This window comes from Arabidopsis thaliana, chromosome 2 (genome assembly GCF_000001735.4).
Source record: "Arabidopsis thaliana chromosome 2, partial sequence".
NCBI lineage: Eukaryota > Viridiplantae > Streptophyta > Magnoliopsida > Brassicales > Brassicaceae > Arabidopsis > Arabidopsis thaliana.
In genome coordinates this window covers 18,526,921-18,552,172 of record NC_003071.7, presented here as the reverse complement: position 1 = coordinate 18,552,172, position 25,252 = coordinate 18,526,921, and the positions used below count along the sequence as shown (strand labels likewise).

General features: G+C 34.5%; 5 protein-coding genes across 8 annotated transcripts; 3 read left to right on the top strand and 2 right to left on the bottom strand.

The window, feature by feature from the left end:
- The first annotated feature begins 1 nt into the window (after position 1).
- On the top strand, positions 2 to 3,360 carry AT2G44970 (alpha/beta-Hydrolases superfamily protein). 3 transcript variants are annotated; one of them, NM_180097.4, is made up of 9 exons: positions 2 to 189; positions 667 to 729; positions 965 to 1,091; positions 1,266 to 1,512; positions 1,678 to 1,806; positions 1,918 to 1,967; positions 2,053 to 2,150; positions 2,231 to 2,518; positions 2,701 to 3,360. In NM_180097.4, the coding sequence occupies exons 1-9, from the start codon at positions 154 to 156 to the stop codon at positions 3,172 to 3,174; spliced, it is 1,512 nt and encodes a 503-aa protein (NP_850428.1). In that variant the 5' UTR covers positions 2 to 153; the 3' UTR covers positions 3,175 to 3,360. The 3 variants fall into 3 exon arrangements, with proteins under 3 accessions (NP_850428.1, NP_001078060.1, NP_001324373.1); NM_001084591.1 differs by having other exon boundaries at positions 14 to 189; positions 1,269 to 1,512; positions 2,701 to 3,350; NM_001337109.1 differs by lacking the exon at positions 2 to 189 and adding an exon at positions 202 to 584.
- Positions 3,361 to 3,520: 160 nt separating this feature from the next.
- Positions 3,521 to 9,998, top strand: HUB1 (histone mono-ubiquitination 1). 2 transcript variants are annotated; one of them, NM_130060.4, is made up of 19 exons: positions 3,521 to 4,042; positions 4,223 to 4,384; positions 4,468 to 4,546; positions 4,666 to 4,893; positions 4,992 to 5,153; positions 5,884 to 6,077; positions 6,153 to 6,236; positions 6,362 to 6,481; positions 6,578 to 6,764; positions 6,855 to 7,015; positions 7,098 to 7,169; positions 7,383 to 7,459; positions 7,833 to 8,027; positions 8,139 to 8,211; positions 8,304 to 8,390; positions 8,629 to 8,766; positions 8,852 to 9,054; positions 9,149 to 9,314; positions 9,440 to 9,998. In NM_130060.4, the coding sequence occupies exons 1-19, from the start codon at positions 3,926 to 3,928 to the stop codon at positions 9,569 to 9,571; spliced, it is 2,637 nt and encodes an 878-aa protein (NP_182022.2). In that variant the 5' UTR covers positions 3,521 to 3,925; the 3' UTR covers positions 9,572 to 9,998. The 2 variants fall into 2 exon arrangements, with proteins under 2 accessions (NP_182022.2, NP_001323852.1); NM_001337108.1 differs by lacking the exons at positions 8,629 to 8,766; positions 8,852 to 9,054; positions 9,149 to 9,314; positions 9,440 to 9,998 and adding an exon at positions 8,467 to 8,626 and having other exon boundaries at positions 3,527 to 4,042.
- A 3,695-nt stretch (positions 9,999 to 13,693) lies between these two features.
- Positions 13,694 to 14,996, bottom strand: AT2G44940 (Integrase-type DNA-binding superfamily protein). Its single transcript, NM_130059.4, has one exon. It carries the CDS (start codon positions 14,877 to 14,879, stop codon positions 13,992 to 13,994), a length of 888 nt encoding a protein of 295 aa, NP_182021.1. The 5' UTR covers positions 14,880 to 14,996; the 3' UTR covers positions 13,694 to 13,991.
- A 5,424-nt stretch (positions 14,997 to 20,420) lies between these two features.
- On the top strand, positions 20,421 to 22,685 carry AT2G44930 (transmembrane protein, putative (DUF247)). The gene is made up of 4 exons (NM_130058.2): positions 20,421 to 20,510; positions 20,684 to 21,057; positions 21,202 to 22,049; positions 22,157 to 22,685. The coding sequence occupies exons 1-4, from the start codon at positions 20,502 to 20,504 to the stop codon at positions 22,471 to 22,473; spliced, it is 1,548 nt and encodes a 515-aa protein (NP_566032.1). The 5' UTR covers positions 20,421 to 20,501; the 3' UTR covers positions 22,474 to 22,685.
- A 1,192-nt stretch (positions 22,686 to 23,877) lies between these two features.
- On the bottom strand, positions 23,878 to 24,922 carry AT2G44925 (uncharacterized protein). Its single transcript, NM_001337107.1, has 2 exons — positions 24,708 to 24,922; positions 23,878 to 24,258 (listed from the first exon to the last, which is right to left on the bottom strand). Exons 1-2 carry the CDS (start codon positions 24,842 to 24,844, stop codon positions 24,042 to 24,044), a joined length of 354 nt encoding a protein of 117 aa, NP_001318426.1. The 5' UTR covers positions 24,845 to 24,922; the 3' UTR covers positions 23,878 to 24,041.
- Positions 24,923 to 25,252: the final 330 nt, after the last annotated feature.

Sequence of the window (25,252 nt, the reverse complement as noted above, 5' to 3'; positions counted from 1 at the left end):
AGCCAATTTACACGTGTTGCGTCTCTAGTGCCTCTGGTTCCACGTTGGTCGTCAAAATTGAAATCGCGTTTCTATTTTCTTCACGAGGTTTCTTTTCCCCGCGGCTTAGGACAATATGATCCGAATCGTTGAAGAAACTGTCTCCTTGTGTCTATGTTTCGTTTTGATCCCACATTCCTAAAGCTCCAGGTACCTTTTCTACGTTTCCCGAATTCTGATTAGTTGATTCTTCTTCCTCAATCCGTTCTTCCCAAACTTGTTGCCGATTTTTGGATCCGGTCATCAACTTTGTTGTTTATTTGTCATCAATGCAAAAATTGAGAGCGTCTGTGTTTTCACTTGCATGTTATCAATTCCTAATGTTGTTTGCCGTTTCATTAACCGGATTCGAGACTCTTCCCGCTGGATTTCTTTTTTTCACGTCTTCTTTTCTATTTTTTATGGATTTGGTATTTTGACATGTTAAGCAACCTTCGTTAATCAGTTTAAAATCGGTGCTTTCCGAAATTTTTAGAAGAAACATGGAAGCTTAAAATTTTGAAATTGCTATTTGGAAAAGCTATCATTTCATAGGCTTAGTCTTTGTAATTCTTCTTTACTTGTTGTTCATTGGCATGAATATATGAAGGATTTTATATTTGATTGTGTGTTTGTTTATGTTGTTAGAAATTGATCAAAATGGGAGAAGCTGGTCAATCCAGAGACGGAGAATCTGTCACGCCTCTTGTTGTAAGTATTGTGGCTTCCTTTTCTCACTTTTTAGATAATACTTTCAGAAACTATACTTGCTTTATGCTCTCATCTTAATGGAATTCTGTTTGGAGTCAACTTAACGTTCTCTTGGTTTCTATATCAACGGAAACATATAAGTTGATTAAAATGGGGTTAAAGAGGATATTCGTAATTTTTGGTTCTTTATGCATTGAGACTACCATTCTAATATCAGTAATTTTTCCATGGCCAGGGCGGTGGTAATGGGGACAATGCGGTTGCACCACAAGTGTTTAATTCTTTACCAGCTCTTAATGAAGCTGCTTCTTATATAACTCAAGCAACGTCTTACTTAGGGAGCTGTTTTTCTGACTATTCAGGTACCCTTTCTTTCTATCTGTTGATGTCGTACTCAGTATGCAATTCCACGTTCATATGCTAGGCTTTACTTATGGAAAATATGCTTAGCAGATATTTATGGTGTTAGGATCTTATCGTCACCGTAACATAATTCAGGCTTTGCTTAGCATCTGTTCTTTCAATGCTTTCTTCAGTAGAATATGGTGGCAAGGATACTATTTCCCACCCCCATGAGTTGTTACGATCAACTTCCGGAGTTGACGGGAATTCCCCAGTGAGTGTATGCATTTCGCCTGGTGAAAGGTTTTCAACTTCTTCAGAGGCATCTACATCTGATGCCAACAGCCCGTCGAGGGAATCTACAGAGATTCTGCCACAGGCAACAAATGCAATAGTGACTTCGAATCGGTTAAATTTAAATGGAATTTCAATGTTCCAAGGGTACGTGTACTTTGTATTACAGATACAAATTCCCCATACTAGTAGATATGTAAAATCTTAATACTATGAATATGTGAAACTGAAGCAATACAATAATCTCTATACACTACTACTTCTTGTCAAGTTTTCAGCATTTGGGTGATTGATCTATTTTAATTCAATCAGGCTCATTGAGCGGGCACGGAGGACTGTTCGTGGCTCGGCAGATGACATAGGATGGTTACAGCGTGCCCCGGAGATGCCTCCTGTTGAAGATGGAACTGATAGGTTCAATAAAATTCTGGAAGACATCGGGTATGAATTGGTTGTAGTTGCATGTTTTGTGTGCTTTGTGGCCTTTTCAATATGCTGTTTAACATCCTGTTTTTTACTAAATGGCTGCGTTGATCTGGTTTTTATATCCAGGCATGGTGTACACAGGCTTCCAAATACAGTGGTGTACTTATTGGTTCCAGGTAGCAATTCTTATTCTTTGCTGCCAGCCACTTAAACTACATTACTGTATATTAGGACTCTCAAAATTAGTTGAATTTTTTTTAGGTCTTTTCAGCAATCATGGACCTCTATATTTTGTGGATACGAAAACGAAATTCTCAAAGATGGGTTTGGCGTGTCATATTGCGAAGATTCACAGCGAGGTAATCATAACTAACTCAACTTAGTACAGTTACATTTGGTGTATAGCATACTAATATATGGAGAAATGTTTATATATCAGTCCTCGGTTGAGAAAAATGCGAGAGAGATAAAGGAATACATAGAGGAACTCTGTTGGGGATCTAATAAGCGGGTTCTACTTCTTGGGCATAGCAAAGGAGGCATAGATGCAGCTGCTGCTTTATCACTATACTGGCCTGAACTAAAGGATAAGGTCGCTGGGTTGGTACTGGCGCAGAGTCCATATGGTGGAAGCCCAATAGCTACAGATATCCTCCGTGAAGGACAACTAGGTGATTACGTCAATTTGAGAAAGATGATGGAGATTCTAATCTCCAAAGTCATAAAGGTTTGCAACATTCCTGATCTAACAAAGTCATTTCAGTTGCATTATATCAGCTTCTTGTGATTGCCTGTTAAAATCCTTAGTTAGGTGGAACCGAGAAACTAGGGATAAACCAAAACTTATTTTGTTTCTGGATTCTATTGCTCTGCTGATCTTTCTGATGAATTCCTTGGAACATTGTGAAGGGTGACATTCAAGCATTGGAAGATTTAACATACGAGAGAAGAAAAGAATTCTTGAAGAATCATCCGCTTCCCCGAGAACTCCCCACGGTTTCATTCCGCACAGAAGCTAGCATTAGCCCAGCGGTTCTATCCACTTTATCACACGTAGCACACGCTGAACTTCCTCTGACAAACCAAGCCGCAAAACTGCCAGTGGTAATGCCACTTGGTGCTGCAATGGCTGCTTGCGCTCAGCTACTTCAAGTCAGATACGGTGAAAAGAGTGACGGGCTAGTGACTTGCTGTGACGCAGAGGTTCCTGGTTCTGTGGTTGTTAGACCCAAACGTAAACTAGACCATGCCTGGATGGTGTACTCTTCCTTGAACGAGGTTCCTTTAGAAGCTGATGCTGCTCAAGTTTGTGAAGCGCTCTTAACTTTGCTTGTCCAAGTTGAGCAAGAGAGGCAACAAAAACTCGCAACAAAAATCGATTGATAAACCAAATTGTTTTATTTCTACTTTCGTCTTGAGACTTCAAATTACTGTATTTGTTTCTATCTTTTTGTTTTATTTCTTACTAATTTACTATCAGGTTTGAATCACACGATAACAAAAAAATTATTACAAACGGTAGATTTTATATTTATAAGACTACTTAATTTGCTTCTTTTTTTTTCTTTTATTGTTGATTAATTTTTATTAGAAGATTAGTTATGTTTTTCTCTCTATTCCTTTAACGAACCGTGATCGTGCGGCTCGGATCGTTGGAGATTCTATGGACGGCCGATGCTTATATACTGTAAGTGGAATATGTAATTCCCGAAAGTGCCCTCCAGATGTTCACAAAATTACGCCATCGTACTCGAATTAACTTCAACTCTCTCTTCTCTCTCTCTTTCTTTTCACTCTTGTTTTTGTTTCTGTGAGTGCTGTGTGTGTTCTCGGTTTGTAATATCTAAGTCGCACAAAGATCAGACAAAGTCTGTTTGCGTTTGATAGCATTAGAGTCTGATCGAATTTGGAAGACCTGTGAGATTAGGGTTTCTTTTTGTTTGTTTTTTTTTATTCCGAAGGAGAGCTGCGGAGCAATTGGAATTACCTCGGTTAAAGCAATCACGTAGCTTTGGATCGTTTAGGGTTTTCTCATTGGGTTTGGGGGATTTGTATTCGAGCTTCCTCAAACTCAATCTGATGGTGATGTGAGACAAGGCTTAATCCTGTTAATTGGCGATTCTAGGGTTTTTCAATGGCGAGCACAGGCGAGCCTGACCGTAAAAGGCGTCACTTTAGCTCCATATCACCTTCTGAAGCTGCAGCCGCCGTAAAGAAACAGCCTTTCTTTTGGCCCTCCTCCGAGGACAAGGTTTCTTTCTTCTTCATCTCCCCCTTGTGCATGCCCTTTACATCTATTCTCTTACTTATCCAATCAATCATAGCTTTCCAGCTATTAGAGATTCATATACTGAATGTCTTTTGTCTCGAATTTGGTCTATTTTGGAATTGGGATTCTCTCTCTTAAGGAGTTTGTTTTCGTTTGATACAGCTTGATACTGCAGTTCTTCAGTTCCAAAATCTTAAGCTATCACAAAAGCTAGAGGCTCAGCAGGTTGAGTGTTCTATTCTTGAGGATAAACTCTCTCAGATCAAGGAAAAACAATTACCATACAACTCCAGTTTGAAGACTGTCCATAAGTCTTGGGAAAAGGTAACACTGAATTTGCTTTCGATTCTAATAGAACTTGGATTAGATCTCTTTTTCTAGAGAACTAATTAATGCTTGTATAGCAGCTTACAGCTTCAGTGGAATCATGCTCTGTTCGTGTGAGTGATTCAAGCAGCGGAGCTCATAGGTTTGTAAACAAGGAGGGTATGAACAACTTAAGCCCGCCTTTTCTTCGTTCTGTTAGTGCTAGGATCTAGTTTAGATTTGGTTTTATATGTTACAAATATGACTTTTTGAAAGGTTAACTTTAAATTGCTACACAGATGGGTCTTCTCCAGCCGTGAAAAACGATTTCATCAACCGGCTACTTGAAACTGGTGCTACTGAGAGCTCCTCATCCAATATCTGCTCGAATCAGATGGAAGAAAATGGAGTGAATACGTCAAGCCAGATGACGCAAACCTTGTATAATCTAGTAGCCGCGACAGAGGATTTGAGGTGTCTGAAGGATGAATTATATCCCACAGTTCTCAGAACCAATCTTGGTAAAGGTATGACTTCCACTGCGATCAATTGTCAGCTCTTGTTATGGCCTTTATAACATTTTAGTATTAACCCAGGTCCTATGTGGAATTGCTTTCTTTTCTAGATTTGTGCGGTCAGCTAGCTCTGAGTGAGTTGGAATCAGAAATTAAAAGTTTCAGAGGGGATCTAGATGATGTACTTGTGAAGTTCAAATCACTTTCTAGAGAATTGCAGAGTCATCGCGATGCTGATGCTAAAGTTAGAGTAGACCTCAAACGAATAAGAGGTAGCTACTTAGTCTCGTCTCACTCGACTATATACTGTTAAAATGGATTTTTTAATTGGCATTGTTTATATGGATATAGTATTCATGCATCAAATGTAAATTTGTAATCATATACGTGGCTTGACAAAAAAAGGTCCTATATACATGAAAAGCTACTGAAATCATATCTCGCTTTTGATTGATGAGGATAAGTGTAAGTAGAGGTGATCAAATTGTGAATCTTCCAATTCCACGCCTGTGTATTTATGTCCAGCACTACTCAGTTGTTTAATAGCCATGATTGGATTTAGATCATAGAGATTAAGATTGAAGAGAGAGATACATTAAGACTGGAAGAAAACCTCTATGGTAGAGCCAGCTGTTAAGAAGACATGTAGCTGTGGAAGATATACTCATTAGCGAACTGATGGGTGTACAAAACCCTTCTGAGACATGAACTTCTTAGTTTTCTTTTATACCATTTACCCATATTTATATATTTCGGTAGATTTTAGGAGATAGAGAAGCTGGTAATTCTTTGAGAATGACATACATCCACATAAGTGAAGCATCTTAATTTTGTTGATAAATTACCCGTTTACCTTAAGATGTAAGATTTCAATACTGACAGTAGCCACAGTTAAGAAATTCAAAGAGTTAAAATTTATTTTAGTTTACATGCCTGCTTTTGGATTAATGCTTCTTGACTACCGCATCAACTGATATTATACTTTATTTGGTCTATTCGAAGGGGAGCTAGAGGATGAGGTTGTGGAGCTTCAGCAGTGTAATGGTGACTTGTCAGCATTGAGAGCAGAAAGGGATGCAACAGCTGGGGCGTTTTTCCCAGTGTTGAGTCTTGGAAATAAGCTTGCTACCAGTGATCGGGAGAGGGATAAACAAAGGGATCTGCAAGACATGGAAACAGTTCTGAAAGAGTTAACGGTATCTTTGTTTTTCTGATTTGTTTTCATTGGTAATTCTTTAAGTTTTGGGTTGATAACGGCCTGGTTTCGGTAGGTCCTGGCTTCAGGCAGGCTACAACAGCTAAAAAATCTTCATGAGGAGAGGACAAAGATGCTTGGAAAAATGAGTAATTTACAGGTCAGTGTATTGATCCAATTGGGGTATTTGTATTAGTTTGTCTCTGTATGGGGTTTGATATATGAAAATTTGTGGAATGGTAGCCTCTTCCTATTGCTAAAACTGATGTAAGAGTTTTCTAACAGAACAAGTCAAAGTCTGTGAGGTGCATCTCATCTTCTCAAGCCTGCCTTTCTTTGAAAGACCAGCTAGAAAAATCCAAAGAAGCAGTTTTCCAGTATATGGCTTTACTTGAGAAACTGCAGGTTATATCTGGTTTGCGATTTTCATTTTGTATCTATGTTTATAAAATTTACGTTGTATATTTAGTTGTGAAGCTTTCCTCCATTCGAAAATTTCAGGTTGAAAAAGATAGTATAGTCTGGAAGGAAAGGGAGATAAATATAAAAAATGAACTAGGTGATGTTTCTCGAAAGACGTCTGCTGTTACTGATTCTAGAATGGCTTCTTTGGATTCGGAGATACAGAAACAACTGGATGAAAAAATGCGAATCAAGACTAGGCTGGGAAATATATCAAGAGAGCGAGGTCACAAATTGATTACTTTGACTTCCAATTCTGTATCTCCCACCCACACCTGTTTCACTTTGGAGTCTGATTAAGTTATTCGTATGTCAGGTAGAAAAGAAATCTTTGCAGATATGAAGGCATTAATTTCTTCGTTCCCCGAGGAAATGAGTTCCATGCGTAGTCAATTAAACAATTATAAAGAGACTGCTGGAGGTATTCATTCTCTGCGGGCTGATGTCCAGTCCCTCTCTGGGGTTCTATGTAGGAAGGTGGGAAATAATGTGAACAGTGATTGATGCTTATTGTTACAGTTTATGTTATGCTTACTTAATAAGCTTAATTGGTGAACAGACAAAAGAGTATGAAGCATTGCAATTGAGATCAGCTGATTATGCTTCTCAGTTAGGTGACCTGAATGCTACGGTATGATGCAATGTATCTACCTTTTTCAGTGTACTGCCCATGACTTATATATGTTGACAGTGTTCATATTGGTTATTGTTACTTTGCATTATTTCTTGGAAAAAGTATAGTGAAAAGGCGGATTAGCAATTTAAATCTTGTTAAATGTCTTTGGTTGGCAAAGTGGTAGTTGTTATGTTCTTTACTTTCAATTGATTGGAGTCTGTCATGCAGGTTTGTGATTTGAAGAACAGTCATGAGGAGTTAAAGTTGTTTCTGGACATGTATAAACGTGAGTCCACTGATGCGAGGTAAGCACAACTATATATAACGATATCTAAGATTTCAATTCTTAGAGAAAAGTTTCCTTATCTTCCCCTTCTCACTGTCCAAATATATAGTATAACAACAAGTGCTGTTATTAATCTTGCCTTCTGACTGAACTATCGAATCTTGCTGAAAGTTTGTTGTTAATTTTTCTTGCGTTTCTGAAGAAACTTATGTTCACATTTTCAATTTATCCATGACAGCTTTTAATATCTGATCTATTTTTACAGTTCCATCTGATAAAAACTCTTTTGGATGTGTTAGGATTTGTTTATCTTCTTATCTTGACTGAACACATTATTATAATGCGGTTGGTATATTGCCTTAAGCATCACTGTCGATAATGTGCTATGGCAGGGACATAGCTGAAGCCAAGGAACAGGAGTACAGGGCTTGGGCTCATGTTCAGAGTTTGAAATCATCCCTTGATGAGCAAAATCTGGAGTTGCGCGTTAAGGCAGCAAATGAAGCTGAAGCCGTTTCCCAACAAATGTTGGCTGCTGCGGAAGCAGAGATTGCTGATTTAAGGCAGAAAATGGATGATTGTAAAAGGTAAATAAGTATAAGTAGAAGTCTGCAATTTATAGATGCAATCACGCAGTTCTTCCATAGGAATTCTTTGAGAGTTTTTTGTTTGACAAGGATAAGTCTTTTCTGTTTCAGGGATGTCGCCAAGCATTCTGATATCTTGAAATCTAAACATGAAGAACATGGAACATATCTTTCTGAAATACAGGTTGGCTTATGAAATTTCGTGTTTCTTTGTTCTTAACATATTTTAAAAACCTTGATGTTGCGTATCGATTTACAGTAACTATATTCTTTTAGACAATTGGAAGTGCCTATGAGGACATTGTACCGCAAAACCAACAGCTTTTGCTTCAAGTTACAGAGAGGGATGACTATAACATCAAGGTATCGTGTCCAAACTCTTCTAGTTCCTCTATCTGATCTATCTCTGTGACTTCTCACTTACTCTTATATCTAGTAGTGTTACATTTATTCAGAGATTGATGGATCGTTTTAATGGGCATGGACCAATTTCTGTGGTTATACCTTGTATGTTTTGCTAGAATATCATGAAAAAAAGGATGGTTTGTTACTTGGATCAGACAATGAGATGTAATTTTTTGCTCGCCCATTGTTGTTTCAGCTTTTCTTGGAAGGCATAACTTCTAGGCAGATGCAAGATACTCTGCTTATCGATAAATACATCATGGATAAGGATATACAGCAAGGCAGTGCATATGCCAGTTTCCTATCCAAGAAATCATCAAGAATTGAAGATCAGGTATATCTGTGTGTGCCCGTATGCTCAAATTGTAAGCCTCCTTATTGTGAGACTTTGACTAAGGTGTTTTTCTTTTTCCTTGCAGTTGAGGTTCTGCACAGATCAGTTTCAGAAACTAGCGGAAGATAAATATCAAAAGTCTGTTTCTCTTGAAAATCTGCAAAAGAAACGTGCAGACATCGGGAATGGCTTGGAACAAGCTAGGTCAAGGCTGGAGGAGTCCCATTCTAAAGTTGAGCAAAGTCGGCTGGATTATGGGGCATTAGAACTGGAACTGGAGATTGAAAGGTAAATCAATTGCTCCCTCCATCTTCTCTATCCTAATTAATAGTCATAAACAAGTGTTAGTGATGAAGGTATCGTTCTTTTCTGCGTATATCAGGTTCAATAGGAGAAGGATAGAGGAGGAAATGGAAATAGCCAAAAAGAAAGTTTCTCGTCTTCGGTCTCTCATAGAAGGATCATCGGCCATTCAAAAGCTCCGACAAGAACTCAGTGAATTTAAAGAAATTCTGAAGTGTAAGGCCTGCAACGATCGCCCAAAAGAGGTAAAGAGTCACTGCTCTCCATTATTTAGATCTCAGCAAGACGCTCAAATCATGATCCCTTGAATCTTTTAGTCAACTGCGTGCGTGATTGCTGATTGGTTTTGGTCTTTGGCTTAACAAACTAGGTGGTGATTACGAAGTGCTACCATTTGTTCTGCAACCCATGTGTGCAAAAGCTCACAGGAACTCGACAAAAGAAGTGTCCAACATGCTCAGCAAGTTTTGGACCAAATGATATTAAACCTATCTACATATGACCGCACCAAAACACTCTGAGCATGATGATGTATGATGAAACTGTGAAACACACACAGGTACTTTTTCTCATATAGGATAAACATTAGATCTCTCTGTAATTATTACTCTCTTTTATTGGGAAAGGTCATGAAGAATAATTGGATATGGCAAATCAGAGTTTTTGAGGAACCATTTTGGGATTTTGATAATGTGATAGAGAATAGGTAACACTGTTAGGGTTTATGTCTTTGGTGATACTTCCTTTTTGTTTGTAATTTGGAACATGGTTTCCGCAATTGATTTTTCAATTAAATCTTCTTTTTTGTTCTACATTTGTGTATGATCCAAACGTTTGTGATGTAGTGTTCTAAGATTCTCAATTTAGAAAACACGAGGCAAGATTTTGGATATTTGTACCATTTGCGATGAATTGCAATCCAATTTGTTTGTTGGCATCTCCAAAGACTTCGATCCTTGGGATCATGATTCGAGATGGTCTTTCACAATCCTAGGTAGGAATTACAAGTATTTTTGGTGGATCTCCAATGACCTTAAATATTATAAGTGAATTTAGTACTAGTGTTTCTCTCTGTAACTACGGTTTGTAAAAGTGGGTTAAAACCAATAGTTGAAAATGTAAGAAAAAGACTAAAATCATTTCATGCATTATCAATTTTGAGCTTTAACATACAACTTCGGAATGTACCGTAAAAGTATTTTAGATGGCCTCAATACCATGTTTTCCCAATAATACTTGCTCCTTTAGCCCTTTACATTTCAAGTATTGCAAGTGTTTCCTCTTCCCGCAAGACATGATCATTGGTATTTGCCGCACATGTTCTTTTTCTCTTTTCTTTCTTTTAAAAAAATGGCTGAGAGGTGAAAAGAAAGAGTTAATTTATTTGAACAATATGCTCTTAATTATTTTCTTCTTCGTATTGTTATTCTCTTCTGCTACTGCTTTGAGTTTGGTCTTTCTAATTGCTTGCTTTTTCTTTTCTTGGCCACTTTATTCCCAAAGATAAAGATCACATGTTTTAGCTCCATTCTGCTTCTATCTCTCGGGATCTATATACATATACGTCTGTATATCACTAATTTGATTAAAATATCAAAAGTGCAGATTGTGGTAGAAATATGTTGTTTGTGTTACAAACAAGACCATTCATTATAAATTATAATAGTAAGAAATTAAATACGTTTCTTATAGTAAGGAAATTCATGACTATATTATTATTTAACAATGCAACTATACATAAGAATCGTTAGCAAAATATTTAGTAATAAGTTTTCCTTGTTCCTATTTTTTCGTTGTTATATTTACGAACATTTTGACACATTATCTATATATATTATACAGTGGTTTTTGTTTTTGTTTTTGAGGTAAAACTGTAAAAGAGAAAGAAAATAGCTTAAACCAACAAGAAATAAAATAAGGTCACGCACATAAATAAGTAAACTAAGACCAACAAGAAAATAGCTTAATACACTGTCAACCTGCATTTTTCTCTTTTAAAAGCATAATATTGACGAAAGAGGAAAACAATCATACACTTAGTATCTTAATTACTTTTCCTAAAGCACTACGACTCCATTTTCTTCAATTTTATCTTTTTTGTGGAACTTGATTTTTTTTTTTTAATACAACTATACACATTTCAAATCTTTTTCATTTTACTCTATATTTTATTTGGTAACAACAACAAAAAAATCTGATCTTATTAGTCTATTATACTTGTTGAAATTAATTACCTTGAAAATAGTGTCACGGGACAAGATCAATTTCGATCCAAATAATTCGAATTTATGATAAAAATTAAGTTTGTATACTATTTTCAACATTTTCAATATAATTAGCTCCCTCTTGGTATACATAGGGTTCCTTTTCCTTTGCTTTTTTGAATTAGATATATTATTGGTTTTACACATTGCTAGTAAAAAAGAAGAGATAATATATCTATAGTTGTACCGTCCAATAATACGGAACCAGTGGCAAATATCGTAGTCTTAAGAATATAAAATGGACTGATTAAGAGTCTGTCCATAGTTAGGTTTGCATGCCACAAGATGCCAAACAACAAATTCACCTTCTTGTATCTTGTCAGTCAGGTAATCGTCCAAACAATCCAGGTACATACAAAATTTAATCAATGCTATTTTGATTGGTGAAACACTAAAACTGAAACCAAAACTTTTTATGGTTTATCAAAAATATATTTATTAGATGACTCGCTCTTTCTTTGAATATCTATTAATTTGCTACACTTCTAAATTAAAGTTAAAACTGTTTTAAAACGTATAGTCCGCGACTACAGTTGCAAAAAAGAAATTCAAGTCATTGTTATCTTTTTTTTTTTTAAATGCATGTCAGGTAGGAATATTATATATATATATATATAGTATATAATCCCATTTCAATAACACTCAGAAGTTTCCAAAAAAGAAACACAAATGGTCGATTAGGAATTGTGGAGGATACGTATGAACGTACCTAACGTTGTATACAGAACGCGATATAAATAAAGTAATTGATCATAGGCTGCTATAAATTGGAGACTTAAATTGTCTACATACATTCAAAGCTTAAAATCATGAGAAAATAGAAAATTAACCCATCAATTAATTATTATTACCATGTTTTGAGATAATGATAGTGAGCTCACTCGTACACCCACTATGTTTCTATTTAATGACCTGTCTTCAACTATCCCTACGTCTCACCAAATCAACATATATAGTACATGTATATTCGAGTATTACAAATTTTCAAGGGCAATTATAAACCTAACCTTTTTCTCCCTTCGATATAAAGGTCGAGTTCCAATCTCAAAACTAAACTTAACCATCGAATGAAACACTTGATATATGAGTATAATACGAATTTTGTTGTGGACGATAAATCTATTTTTGAAAGATGTGTATTGTATAATGAGTTTGATTCGTTTATTTTTTGTTTGTTTAGTACTAACCTATGTGTGAGCAAATCGTTTCATGTAGTGGGTTTTCACCTATTTTGCCATTTACTGTTGTTGTATGTTATGAGTCTTATGACAAAAAAAAGAATTATTAAATAAAATTAGTTTTATATATAACAAAGTTATTTGTCACTCTCAAATCTAAGGGTCCAATATGTTTGGGAATCAATAACAGTCTTAAATTGCCTCATAGTGGTGAACAAAGTAAGGTGTTGGCCAAAAGCAATCACCTTATTACAGTTTTATATCCTTTCACTTTTGACATATATTAAAGAAGTGGACAAACAAACAAAGTTAAAAAACACTATTAAAACACTAAAATTAACAACAAAAAATGTTAAAGTTGTAGATAAAAGAACCAAAGACATCATCACCATGTGACTCATGTTATTTTCCAACACCTAAGTTTGATTTGTTTTATATATAACAATTAAATAATTTATCAAAAGTTTGTCTTCTTCACTGTCAATTTTCACAATCATCATCTCATCAAAACTCATACACTATATATGACATATTAATCCGAAAAGGAAAAGGTAGTTATAAAACTAGCCCAAGAACGTGGATTACGTGTGACTGCGTTAATTAATGATGCTCTTTACAAATATGCATCTTAGTTAATGTTGGTAATAATTAAGTATGTACTAAGCGAACAATATAACGATCTTTGTCAACAAGTGAAATACATTTAAAATGCAAATTTTACTAATTCAAATAGTAATCGATAAATGGACTTGAGAGAGAGAGAGCAAAATCCTTAGTAATTGCGGTTGCCGGTAACTAGATAGAACTAGTTTGAAGAAAAGGATGTACTAAATCACTAATATGTACTCCATTTGTACCTTTTTATTTGATTGTTTAGAAAAAACACATATATTAAGAAAAGATATTAAATGTTGATTATAAATGTATTATTTTTAGTGTTTTACAGTTTTCTATAACTTTAAACCAATGATAATTAACTATTTTTCTTGAAAATTACAATTTATCAATACTAACCAATAAATATTATATGGAAAACTTAAAAAATCAATCTTTTAGAAACAATTTTTTTTTCTAAACAATCAAAAAAAAAAAAATAGAGGGAGTATATGTTATTTTTATTACTGATTAACTAGGCTAAAATGTATTGATATTGACAGAATAAGTATTTGATAAATGAGAATGTTTGTGAATAAATCATATTGAATTCTAACAATAATAGGGTCTAAAAAATACTCTCAAACGATTTTTGTAAGGCTACATTATATTATTCTGCAATATTTCAACATGTTATCACCACATTTATATTACACAAACACGATTTTGCTAGGAAAAAAAAAAGAAATTGTTTCTTTACAAAAAATCAATATCACTCAAGTTGGAAAGAAAAAAAAATATCAAACGTAAATAGAGAAAATGAAGAAGAAGTAAATGGCAAACTAATAAAGTGTTAGTGAGAGCTCTCTCGAGAGGGGTACTTTAGTCATTCAGATAGAAAAAACGGCTCTTCAAGCCGAAACCCAGCATCGGCTCCACAAAGCTGCCACGTGGACGAGTAGTAGCAAAACGCATCGTTTCGTATCATCATCTCATTCTCATCGGTAAACAAATCCGGCAAATCAAACAGCTTCTCTTCCTCACTGTCTTTGTCCGTACACGCCGAAGTCGAAGCACACGAAGCTTCCGAATACTCTTGACTCTGAGTCGTCGTCGTCGTGCTTGTGTCCGAAGAAAACAACTGAGCCACCACGGCTCGACTCGGCTCGGCTTCAACTATTTCAGCCACTTCAGAATTACTCACATCGTTGACCGAATCTTGCCAGTTAACGGCCGCTAAAGAGGCGGCGGCTTGAATGTCTTTAGGAGAATTTGTGACTGGACGAGGAAGCTCGCCGGCTAACTTGGGAAAATTGAGGTAAGCCGTTGTACCTTTAATGGCTAAAGCCGCTACGTCATGAGCTCGAGCTGCCATCTCAGCCGTTGGATAAGTCCCGAGCCAGATTCTTGATTTCTTTCTCGGCTCTCTAATCTCCGACACCCATTTTCCCCAACTCCTCATCCTCACTCCTCTATACGTCGGATGTTTATCTCCACCGTTGGTCTTTCGCCGTTTCCCACCTCCACCGTTTTGATCATCATCGTCTTCAACGGAGACTAACGATGACAATGATCTTCGAGATGCTTTTCTTTTAGAGTTGTCTTCCTCAATGAAGTTAGAATTTGTTGATGACGAAGAAGAGGAAGATGTAGTAGGTGAAGAGGACAATGAGGCGGAAGCGGTGATGGAGGAGGAGGAAGATACGGCGGGGATGGCGGAGGAGATAAAGGTAACTTGAGAAACACTACTCTCTATGTTGATTTGTCTTGCCATTGTTATGAGAGAAGAAGCTTTAGAGAGATGGTTGCACAAAAATAGATGTGAAGTGGGCTGTATTAATATTCCTCCACAATCTTTTTTTTTTCTTTGGCTTTTTCATATTATATGGAAAAAAATATAATGTTTTTTCTTTATAATAAAACGAAGGAGGCAGTATGGAATGGGGTCCATAGAACAAAAAAGATATTATTGAGATTCACAGTTTCAGCGAACCAGTTTTGTTCCATGTGAAAATAAATTGAAACAACATGGTTTTATTTATTATGTACATACACAACAATTTTGTTATTAAAAGGAAAAATATTATGTATTTTATTGAGGGAAAAAAGAACAAAAATTAATTGCATGGCAAGTCGTTTAAACTTTTTTTTTTTTTACTTTTAGTCTAATATGGCCCGACCCTCGTGCATGTGCGTCACCTCTTAACACATGAATTTCCCATCTTCTACTTTTATTCGTCCAAACAAAATTGGAGTTAGTGTCACGTCGTCATTTATAAAAATTTAGCATCTATTCTAATTTCTATTTCTCGTAGAGTTTTTTCTTTTTCGTAAATATGTTAGATTGGTTAAATTAAGAAATAGAGTACGAATACAATGCCAAGACTCGGATAGAACCCATACACAAATGTTGTTTCGGAATTTTCATTATCAGACTAAAAATTTTAAGTATATATTAATCTATATACTATACGTAATTAAAAAAGGTTAAACGATAATGGGCGATTTTAAAATAATTAATTTAAATTTGAAAGAACATTATCAAACCCCAACCCCAAAACCCTATATTATTGGGGTCTATTAAAAGACTTGTCAGAGTTTTTGTTTTCTAAATTAAAAGAACGTCACTTTTTTCGAGTAAATAACCTAGTTAACGACTTACGACAGTAACTAATTATGTCCAAATAATCAAATTACATGTCGGCTCGAGGTATTTGTTTACACGTGCCGTAAATAAGTCGAGTATACACTAGGAGTAATAAAATAAAGAAACACAAGATTCACACCTAGCCTCCTTGACCAAAGCATTAAGCCATCTCTTTCAATTAATTAATTTCATAATTAAATGTCATTAAGCTTTTTGTTTCCTTCTCGAGAGGAAAAATAAAGGCATGAAAGCATAATTGAGATGGCTGTCCACGTCATTAGATTTTAATTAATACGAATGGGTCTAGGTATTTAATATAAAACGTACACGTACCATATCAAATTTATGTGAAGGAATATGTATAGAACGTAACTATATATATGTTATTGTATCTGTGTAAGACTGTTAGTACGTCATATTCGATTCGGCGCCATTATAATTAATTAGGAAACCACTTTACTTGATATTTATTGTATATATGGCCATTGGCCACCACAATAAATAGAAAATACTCCTTCCATTTAATTATTTCCCCCAGTTGTTATTATAAAAGAATTCATTGAACAATTAATGAACGACATTATTAACACGTATATGTAATTATGTGTACAGTATATGTACATATACACATGCAGGCACAGATTCTCTATATATGCTCATAGTTGTGAAATAAATCGAGCTAGTAGCTTAGTACTGTCCACTTCAGGAAAGTGTGGCTATTGTTCATTTAGAATCTTTTTAGTTGATTGAGGAATATTGACCCCATTAGTCACACTGATCTGCAGGTTCTCATTTGTTTTATTATATAGTCCAATTATATTTTATATGATATTGTCATTCATCCTTCGTGATTATAATTGACATCACGGTGTGATAGACTGATAGCTGCGATGATGGTACATTGTGGTAAAATCATGAAATGATGAAAATGGTATACAGTTCAAAAACGTTTTTATATGGTAGGTACATAATAGTAGTAGAATAATGAAAATGATGACAATTGTACAGGTGAATAACGTTTTTATATTTCAATCATAAAACGTCAAAATATATTAGAAATTGACACAAGTTGGTTTTCGTCGAAAAAACAGAATACTTATATTTGTCAATGATTTATATTTTAATATTCGTAATTGATCCTAGCATTTTGGGTAGTAGCTGGAAAATTCTGATATGCGAGTTTCCATATTCAAAACGGAGACCGACTTTTATATCATAACGACTAGTTTCTTTGAGTGGTGATAACATGTGTGTGTGTTTTGATCATTAGAGAATATTGGTAAGAGAACAATTAGGAATTCAAACTATCGCTAAGTATGAACTCAAGTAGTAAGAGTTATATATGGTAGGTGTATTTTGGAAATAAATTAGGAATAATTTCGGTATATCTCTGCAATATATAGTTTGAAAATATACGACGGTAGGTTTGAAATAAATTAAAACACAACGTAGCTGATTGAGCTTTTTCTATTTGTTAAACAACTGTGATTGAGTTTGATAGATTAAAAACAAGTTTTCGTGTATATATACACAATTTTAAGTTAGAATCATACAGATAGATACAAAATAAAAGTCTAAAAAACCAAGAAAGAGAGAGCAGAGATTGTGGGAAAAATCTGCGAGCGATATACGATGATTGATGTGAGATTTAATAATTTTATATAAGTCAATGGGCACACATGGCGCACATGCCACTCGTTTTTAATCGTACAAAAATAAAATATCAAAGACTTAAAGAAAAGGAGAACCACTATTTTTATTTTTTCAACAAAGAAAAAAACAATTAGTTAAAAGGAAAACACAAATAGAATGAGAAAATTCCTCTAATCTTCATGTTACATTATTCATATCATCGATCGGCGAAGAGTTAATACGGTGTCAGCATGCAACCAAAACTGGTAGTAAAGAAAGAACCAATCAAATGTCGCCATCTGGTTAATACTAGTGTGATCAACGGTGGAGATCAGATCTCAACGACGTTGTATATAAGGATGTTTTTTGATAGAACTTTTAAAGATATTGACAGTCACATATTATGCTAAAAGGTAAAAAGGAAAAGAAAAAATCTGTGAATGTAACCATACGGTAAGGGGAAAAAAGTGGTCCTAATTCATCATTCTAAATTCCTTCTATTTCGTGGAAAAAATGGATTCTGTATTTCTTCATATATAAACTATATATACATTGATATATCGCAGTGTGAATAATATACTAGCATATAATGCATCGATACGTAGACATAAATCAAAGTACAAATATGCATATAATGCATCGATACGTATAAAAGGGGTAAGGGAGAAGCGGTTCAGAAACTTAAATATGATGTTCCCTCTCACTCTTTTGTTCATTCAATTCTATGTTTCCCTCAAAAAGAGGTAATCGTATTAAATTAAAATAAAATATAAATTGGAAAATTTTCCATTAGCTAGTAGGCGATGGGCAAGAGTCATGAGAGACGTATTGCTTTTCTCATAGATCCAGCTTGGTTTTATTTTATAACAGCTACTACTAGTATTGAGCTACTACTTTGTGTTGTTTGATAGTGCAACTTAGTTTACCTGTTCCCCTTTGAGTGCGAGGAACTCTCGCAGAATTTAGCAATAATGTTTTTTATAAACTCTGTCTTCATTGATTTAGATGAATTTTGCAATACAAAGTTGAGACAATAAAATTAGCGAGAATCTGATTTTAAAATAGAAATTATCAAAAATGTCTTGTTTGTATTTCAAAGTTCAAATTCACATTTTTTTTAAGTATATTGTTATATGAAAATGAAAACCAACAAAATAATAATGAAGTTATTTACTGAAATATCTTTGCAAAAAGCCATGATACTTTTATAAAACGTTTGATGATGACAAAGTTTTTCAGCTAAAAACAGGATAGTAATCCAAGAAAATGTTTTTTTCTTTGTGGTATTTTTCTTTGAAATCATAAACGTACCTATTATAGTTTTTTTGGTAATTGTGGAAGTTCGTTGAGTGGTAACATCCCTTTGGGCCACACCAATTCAGATCCTCCAAATCTTGCTTTTGGTCCGACTGAATATCATTCTAGTTATAATAATAACACGATTGTAATTAATATATATTAAGACCCATTATAATTTCAAAATATTTATGAAAACATGTATTGAAATTTCTGTGTTCTATATAAAACTAAGGACTCTCTGTTTCTTCTTCTTTTATTAAACTGCAGGACTCGGTGTTTCAAATGCAATTTTTTTTGTTCTTTTCCTTTTTATATAAAATACATAAACAAATTAGTAATGTAAACGACTTTTCTTTTAATATAATTGAATGATAAGAAAATAGTCTCCAAAAGTTTTTAATACGTTACACATGCACATTAGTAATAAATTGATGATTACTAAAGGTTTCTTTCACGTTGGATATTTTAACATTTGATCTAATCCCGAAACCGTTGGATTACATAGATTTGGAGTATTTATTACAACACAAATGTTTATTACCAATTTATTTTGAATTTAAAACCAGAAACCTTATACTAACGTTGGTAATCGACATCAATATTTTCAAATATAAAAAAAAATAGTTACAAAAATAAAAAACAGAGATTAAGACCTTTCATGAATACCTTTTTGTCATAGTGAAAACTAAATTAAGATTTATATTTATAAACAAATCCAGTCATGCAAGGGAAAAGGTATGTATAATGTAGAGGAAGAACAAAATTAAGAGCGAAATAGGTCTACATCACATCATTTATATATCTATTAGTGGCTGCCCTACGAATTGTCTTTGTCTCCATAATTTTATTTGTCATATTAAATTGCATCTTTAAAGAGACAAAATTTGATTATGATCCACTTTTTTTTTTTTTTTCTTTTCTCCTATTTTTCCACCCCCGAATAATTCTTGAAGTTTCTGCTTCTTTATTTACTTTTCATTATTATATGTCCATCTTTATTTTGGATTATATGCTCGCTCTTGTAACTTTTGCGTTTTTTTCTACTTGGAAAATTAATATTTATAGTCAATGAAAGTTAAATACTATAGATAACCAATGAGGTGTCCTTCATCCATACGTTGGGTATAAATGAATGAATAATGTATTTTGTCACATTTAGACCCCCACCACTATTGTGAGAATTTTGTAGGTCTCTAATTGATATGTTTTTTTTTTCACAAAACGAATCCAACAACAGGTATATCGCTCATAGTTTAAGGTATTCGAAACCGTTAAAAAAAAGTTAACATGGCAAGTATCAGTATCACCTGACAAAATAATTAGTTGCCTATGATTGGAAAGAAAAAGAAGCGCCGAAATTGTAGTTTGGTTAAGATTGTCTTGACAGTTGTAGCTCCGACCCAAATGATATATAGGGGCAGACTTAAAGCCCAATGGGCTGATATTATGATGGGCTCTAGTAACTGTTAAGAAACCTGAGGAAACTTGTGTGAGGAACATCAGATGGTCCAATGTGTTCCGCGTTGGACTTTTGTTTGTTTGTTATTCTTCACCTCCTGACAGCATAATTCTTTGCTCGGAAGATGATTTAAACAGAAACATATAAAGGAATGAAAAAAGTTGGGATAAATTTCCCTAAGGCAGAAGCAATATAAAAATGCTTGAATTAGATAGCTTCACACTCACGTCATTTTGTGATCTTATTTATAAATCCCTAACCTCGTGGTGTGAAAACCCACGCACAATTAAATATATATTCAAAGAAGAAACGTGCCTTTAATCCAAATATCGTTAGTTATCACTTCTATATCAGCATACATGGCCAAGGTTCGAGGAAAACCTAAATTTGTTTAATTATGTTTTTATCAAAGAATTCATTTATCTTCTTCTTTTCTTCCACTTTTGTAAATTGAACAATTTTTTTTAAAAAAAAGCAGAATTATCTCTGATTATCATAAAATTTAGATAAATGAAGTTTCAAAATGTCTTCTTACTTGTAGGAGAAGCAACCGCTGATGGAGGATCTAGAACAAGGAATACAGCTAAGTACGAGGGAGAATGAAACCGGATCTGGTAAAGTGGGTAGATGGAGCGAAGGATTTCGTGATCCATTGGTTTCTAAACACGGAACAGCTGAGAAAGCAAAGATTGTTTCTGTCACGACTAAACCGTATAAACCGGATTCTTGCTATGAATCTGAGATTTCCGGTATATGGCCTTCTTCGTTTAGCAAAGAGTATTGTTGCATCTATAGAGTACCTAACCGGTTAAGGAGAGTTAATCCAGAGGCATACACTCCTCAGATGCTTCTCATCGGTCCACTTCAACATTCTAAGAAAGCTAATGCCCTTGAGCTTTCCAAAACCGATTTAAGGTACGTGTGCATATATTAACCATACAGAAGAAGAAAAAGGCTGGTTTCTGCTTTTATGTTTGCGTTTGTGTGTTATAGTTACATTTATAACATGCTAGATTATAGTGTTTATGTGGAAAATATATAATATGTTACATTGTTCAGATATTTGGACTATATGAACATGGAGCTTCACAAGAAGAAGTACCTTAATGCTATTGCAAATAAATATGGGGATCAAATTATCGAAGTTTTCAAGGAGATCATAGAAACAAGTGAGAAATTCGTTAGAGAAAGCTACGCCGAGTCAACGGACTGGATCAAACCTCAAGATTTCGTTGATATGATCCTTCTCGACTCGGTGTTCATACTAGGGGTCTTTATTCAGGCTGAAACTACTCAAAACATCAAGAAGAAAGAAGAAATTCTTTTCCATGAAGAAGATATTATTTTCCAGGAGCCTTGTCTCATAACCACTATTTTAGAAGACCTAATCTTACTCGAGAACCAACTCCCTTATGTCCTTTTAGAGAAACTCTCTAAACCTTTTTTCGCAAATCTTAAAACCAAGGAAACTTTCCGTGACATTATCCTTCGAGCTTTTAGGTTGAAAGGAGAGATCAAAGAAGGAACGAATTTCCGTCATTTTACAGATTTGTTCAGACGTGTCCGTGTGGAAACACTTTGTTTGACAAAAGAACAAATCAAAAGCGCAAAGGATAAGCCACCGGAGATCATAAAGAGTCTGCACAACGCAGACAAACTAGACAGTGCTGGAGTGGATTTTGTGCGTCTGGAAAGAAAAAACGATTTATCGTTGGTGATAACTTTCGAACGCGGAATCTTGGAAATACCTTGTTTCTTAGCGGACGACAACACCGAGAGGATTATGAGGAACTTAATGGCCCTCGAGCAATGTCATTACCCTCTCACTGCTTATGTTTGTAACTACATAGCTTTCTTGGATTTTCTTATCGACACCGACCAAGACGTTGACTTGCTCGTCAAGAAAGGTAAAAACTCTATACAAAATATATATCTTGGTTTTAAAGATTAAGTTATTAGTCAGACAAATTTATGAGATTCCTAATTAACATATCTTCACATTTTCCGTTACAAGGAGTTATAAAGAACTGGTTAGGACATCAAGCATCGGTGGCGGAAATGGTAAACAAGCTGTGTTTAGGGCTTGTGGATTTTGGATCTCACTATTACGGTATAGCCGATAGACTCAACAAACACTACGAAAGCCGTCGCAATAGATCCATAGCCACACTCCGGCGAGTTTACTTTAAAGATCTTTGGACCGGAACTGCCACCATTGCCGCCGCCGTTATCCTCGTGTTGACTTTGATTGGGACGGTTGCTTCCGTACTCCAGGTGACGCAGAAGGATAATAATTCTCCACCGCCTCCGGCTATGTTCCGAGGACCGTAGATTGTCTCTTGTTATATACGAAACAAACAATAGTTGTTTTTTTTCTCCAATGTTTAATTTGGTTTTCTCTTTGCTCGACTTTGTTCCACAAATAATGCTTCTTTTTCATATTTTCTTTATTTAGTCCATCATGGCTAACGTCATCTTTTGATTATGTATCTTCAAGTTAAAATTCTCAGAAAAATCTCTCAAAACATTTTCTCCGTTAAAACCTCCAATTTTTTTGTTTTTATATAAAATATTCAAGTTGAAACAATTTTCCTACAAGAACGTTTACATTTTTTTCCATATTCTCATGTAAACCTTCCAACTAATTAGGTTATCTACATAAACTTTCAAGTTGTCAAATTTGACCTCGATCAGTAGTTTATTAATGTTTAACGATAATTATATTTAAAACAGTAAACGGTCATTAACGATATTTTTCGTTTATTTAGTTTTCAAAATTTATAAAAATCCTTTTAAAAAAAAATGCATTCTATATATAGGGTTTGTAAATAATTATTTTTGTGTTTCTTATTATAACTAACACGTATATTTTTTAAAAAACTAAATAAACAGAAAATATGTCGTTAAATGTCGCTTACCATTAATCAATCATTGATCGGGCTCAAATAGTAAACATTGAACTAAATTAAATTATACTCTGTTATATATATATATATATATATATATATATATGTGTTTTTTTTTTTTAATATAAGCTATAATAAAGAACTAGTTGGGACGCTCAAAATTTGTATCGTACAAGGTTAACAAGCTGTGTTTAGGGATTGTTGATTATGGCTCTCACTATTACGATCGACATAGCCCAGAGGCTCAACAAATACTACGAGGATCGTTTCAACTTTATCAGAATACAAAAAAAGGACATCCTTCGCCACTCTCAGTCTACTTCAAAGACCTTTGGGCTTTGGACAGGAACTGCCACCGTTGGCGCAGTCGTTATCCTCGTGTTGACTTTGCTTGGGACGTTGGCTTCCGTTCTATAAGTGACACACAAAGACAAAAATCACACTAATGAAATCTCTCCCGAAAATTGTAGATTGCTAGTTTGCTACTCCTACTTGCTATATACACGAAATCAAACGAGACTATGTATATTATTATTACAATATATTTTCATCCATTCTGCAGAGGCATACTTAAAAAAAATCGGTTACTTTATTTTCTATATAATAAATTTTCGTTTCTAATATCAAATCAATGATTCAATCTTAGTGACTAAATATAGTAGTCAATATTCAGAGCCATCCTCCAACTCATTTTCCTTATCTAAAATAAAATGCAATATATGGATTTAAAATTAACATAATCACAAAAAGATATCTAAAAATCATACCAAAAAAAAGAAAAACATAAAATGAAATAAAAAAAACAATAACTAGATATAGTCAACCACTTAAAATAAAACATATTACTTTAACATAGTTTTTGTCAACAACATTGAAATGAAATAAAATAGGTGATTACATACCATATGGGAGACTAGTTCACTCCCTTTATTCATAAAATTAAAAACAACAACGAAACTTATTCAAGAAACCACGAAAAGGTTTCACTTAAACTTAAGCATTGGCGTTTCTTGGTCTCTGACTAACAAACCTCCTGCAGTACATGGGACGTCCGTAGACAGAAAAGCAAACCTTTTCATAAGGCCCCAGCACGAAATCTGGTATGAAAGGAGAATTGAACATCACCTTCCCGAACAAGCCTTGCCCAGCAACCTTCGCTGTTGGCGTAGGCTTGTGCACAAACACCTCCATCACACTCCCCGGGTACATCCTAATCATCATCATCACACATATACACATAATTGAACCAATTGAATCATATAAAAGATGTAATTAAAAAAACAAATTGTTCGTATAACTAATTAATAACTATTGTATCAAGAAGCGTGACTGTGAGATGCAAGTCGAGATCTATTAGTACAAACTAAACCAAAATTGTTATCAATCTATAGACATCGTGGATGTGTGTCTACTACAACATAGCCAACCTTCTATGATGCAAGTCGAGATCTATTAGTACAAAACTAAACTAAGATCTTTATCAATCTATAGACTTCGTAGACGTGTGTCTACTTTCTACTACACATAGCCAACCTTCTAAGATGCAAGGTAAAGTAAGTTTCACGATAGTGTAAAATCGCCTTGTGACAAATCATTTGCACTACATAACCAAAAACTATCATCCATTTAATAGATTTTATGAGTTAGGGTTACACTTGCCAGTTGAAGTAACAGAAGATTTGGTATTCTGTGAGAGGAAACCCGTTGGAGAAGGTGACAAACAGAGAACGTAAGTCCGGATTTGGATTATACGCAAGCGCATTAGCATTGAGCACAAATCCCGCCGAAGTACTCATGGAGGCCGTCGCTCTAATCTCTTTTCTTCCCACTCCTTTTAACACCAAGAGAAACGAAATTCCTTTTTTTTTTTCCTTCTTCTATATGCTACGTCTGGATGCAACGGTTGGGGTTATAAGGAAAAAAATATCATTGACTGCATAGTATCAAAAGATTGAAATAAATTTATTTCACATTTCACGGTGAGTGCATGCATGTACAACGTTTTAGAAGAAATATAAATCATTTCAGCTGTTATTATTATTTTCTCATTTTAAAAATAATTTTCGGGGTTTTGTTGAATTATGTCTTTTTGTAACCGAATCTGAGTAATATATATTTCTACATATGCATCATATTTTTTCTTTAGATTTAAGAGATACCAGCTGTACATAGTATTCAATTATTAATACAATATCTCCAGTTGT

Bases quoted from the DNA above. Each gene is read 5' to 3' on its own strand.
- AT2G44925 (NM_001337107.1), bottom strand. From the start codon at position 24,844: ATGAGTACTTCGGCGGGATTTGTGCTCAATGCTAATGCGCTTGCGTAT. The intron at 24,259-24,707 runs GCAAGTGTAACC...GATGATGATTAG, and splicing joins ATCTTCTGTTACTTCAACTG to GATGTACCCGGGGAGTGTGA.
- AT2G44970 (NM_180097.4), top strand. From the start codon at position 154: ATGTTTCGTTTTGATCCCACATTCCTAAAGCTCCAG. The intron at 1,092-1,265 runs GTACCCTTTCTT...TGCTTTCTTCAG, and splicing joins CTGTTTTTCTGACTATTCAG to TAGAATATGGTGGCAAGGAT. The intron at 1,968-2,052 runs GTAGCAATTCTT...AATTTTTTTTAG, and splicing joins GGTGTACTTATTGGTTCCAG to GTCTTTTCAGCAATCATGGA.
- AT2G44930 (NM_130058.2), top strand. The intron at 21,058-21,201 runs GTACGTGTGCAT...TACATTGTTCAG, and splicing joins CTTTCCAAAACCGATTTAAG to ATATTTGGACTATATGAACA. The intron at 22,050-22,156 runs GTAAAAACTCTA...TTCCGTTACAAG, and splicing joins TGACTTGCTCGTCAAGAAAG to GAGTTATAAAGAACTGGTTA.
- HUB1 (NM_130060.4), top strand. From the start codon at position 3,926: ATGGCGAGCACAGGCGAGCCTGACCGTAAAAGGCGTCACTTTAGCTCC. The intron at 7,170-7,382 runs GTATGATGCAAT...TCTGTCATGCAG, and splicing joins TAGGTGACCTGAATGCTACG to GTTTGTGATTTGAAGAACAG. The intron at 8,391-8,628 runs GTATCGTGTCCA...TTGTTGTTTCAG, and splicing joins GGGATGACTATAACATCAAG to CTTTTCTTGGAAGGCATAAC.
- AT2G44940 (NM_130059.4), bottom strand. From the start codon at position 14,879: ATGGCAAGACAAATCAACATAGAGAGTAGTGTTTCTCAAGTTACCTTT.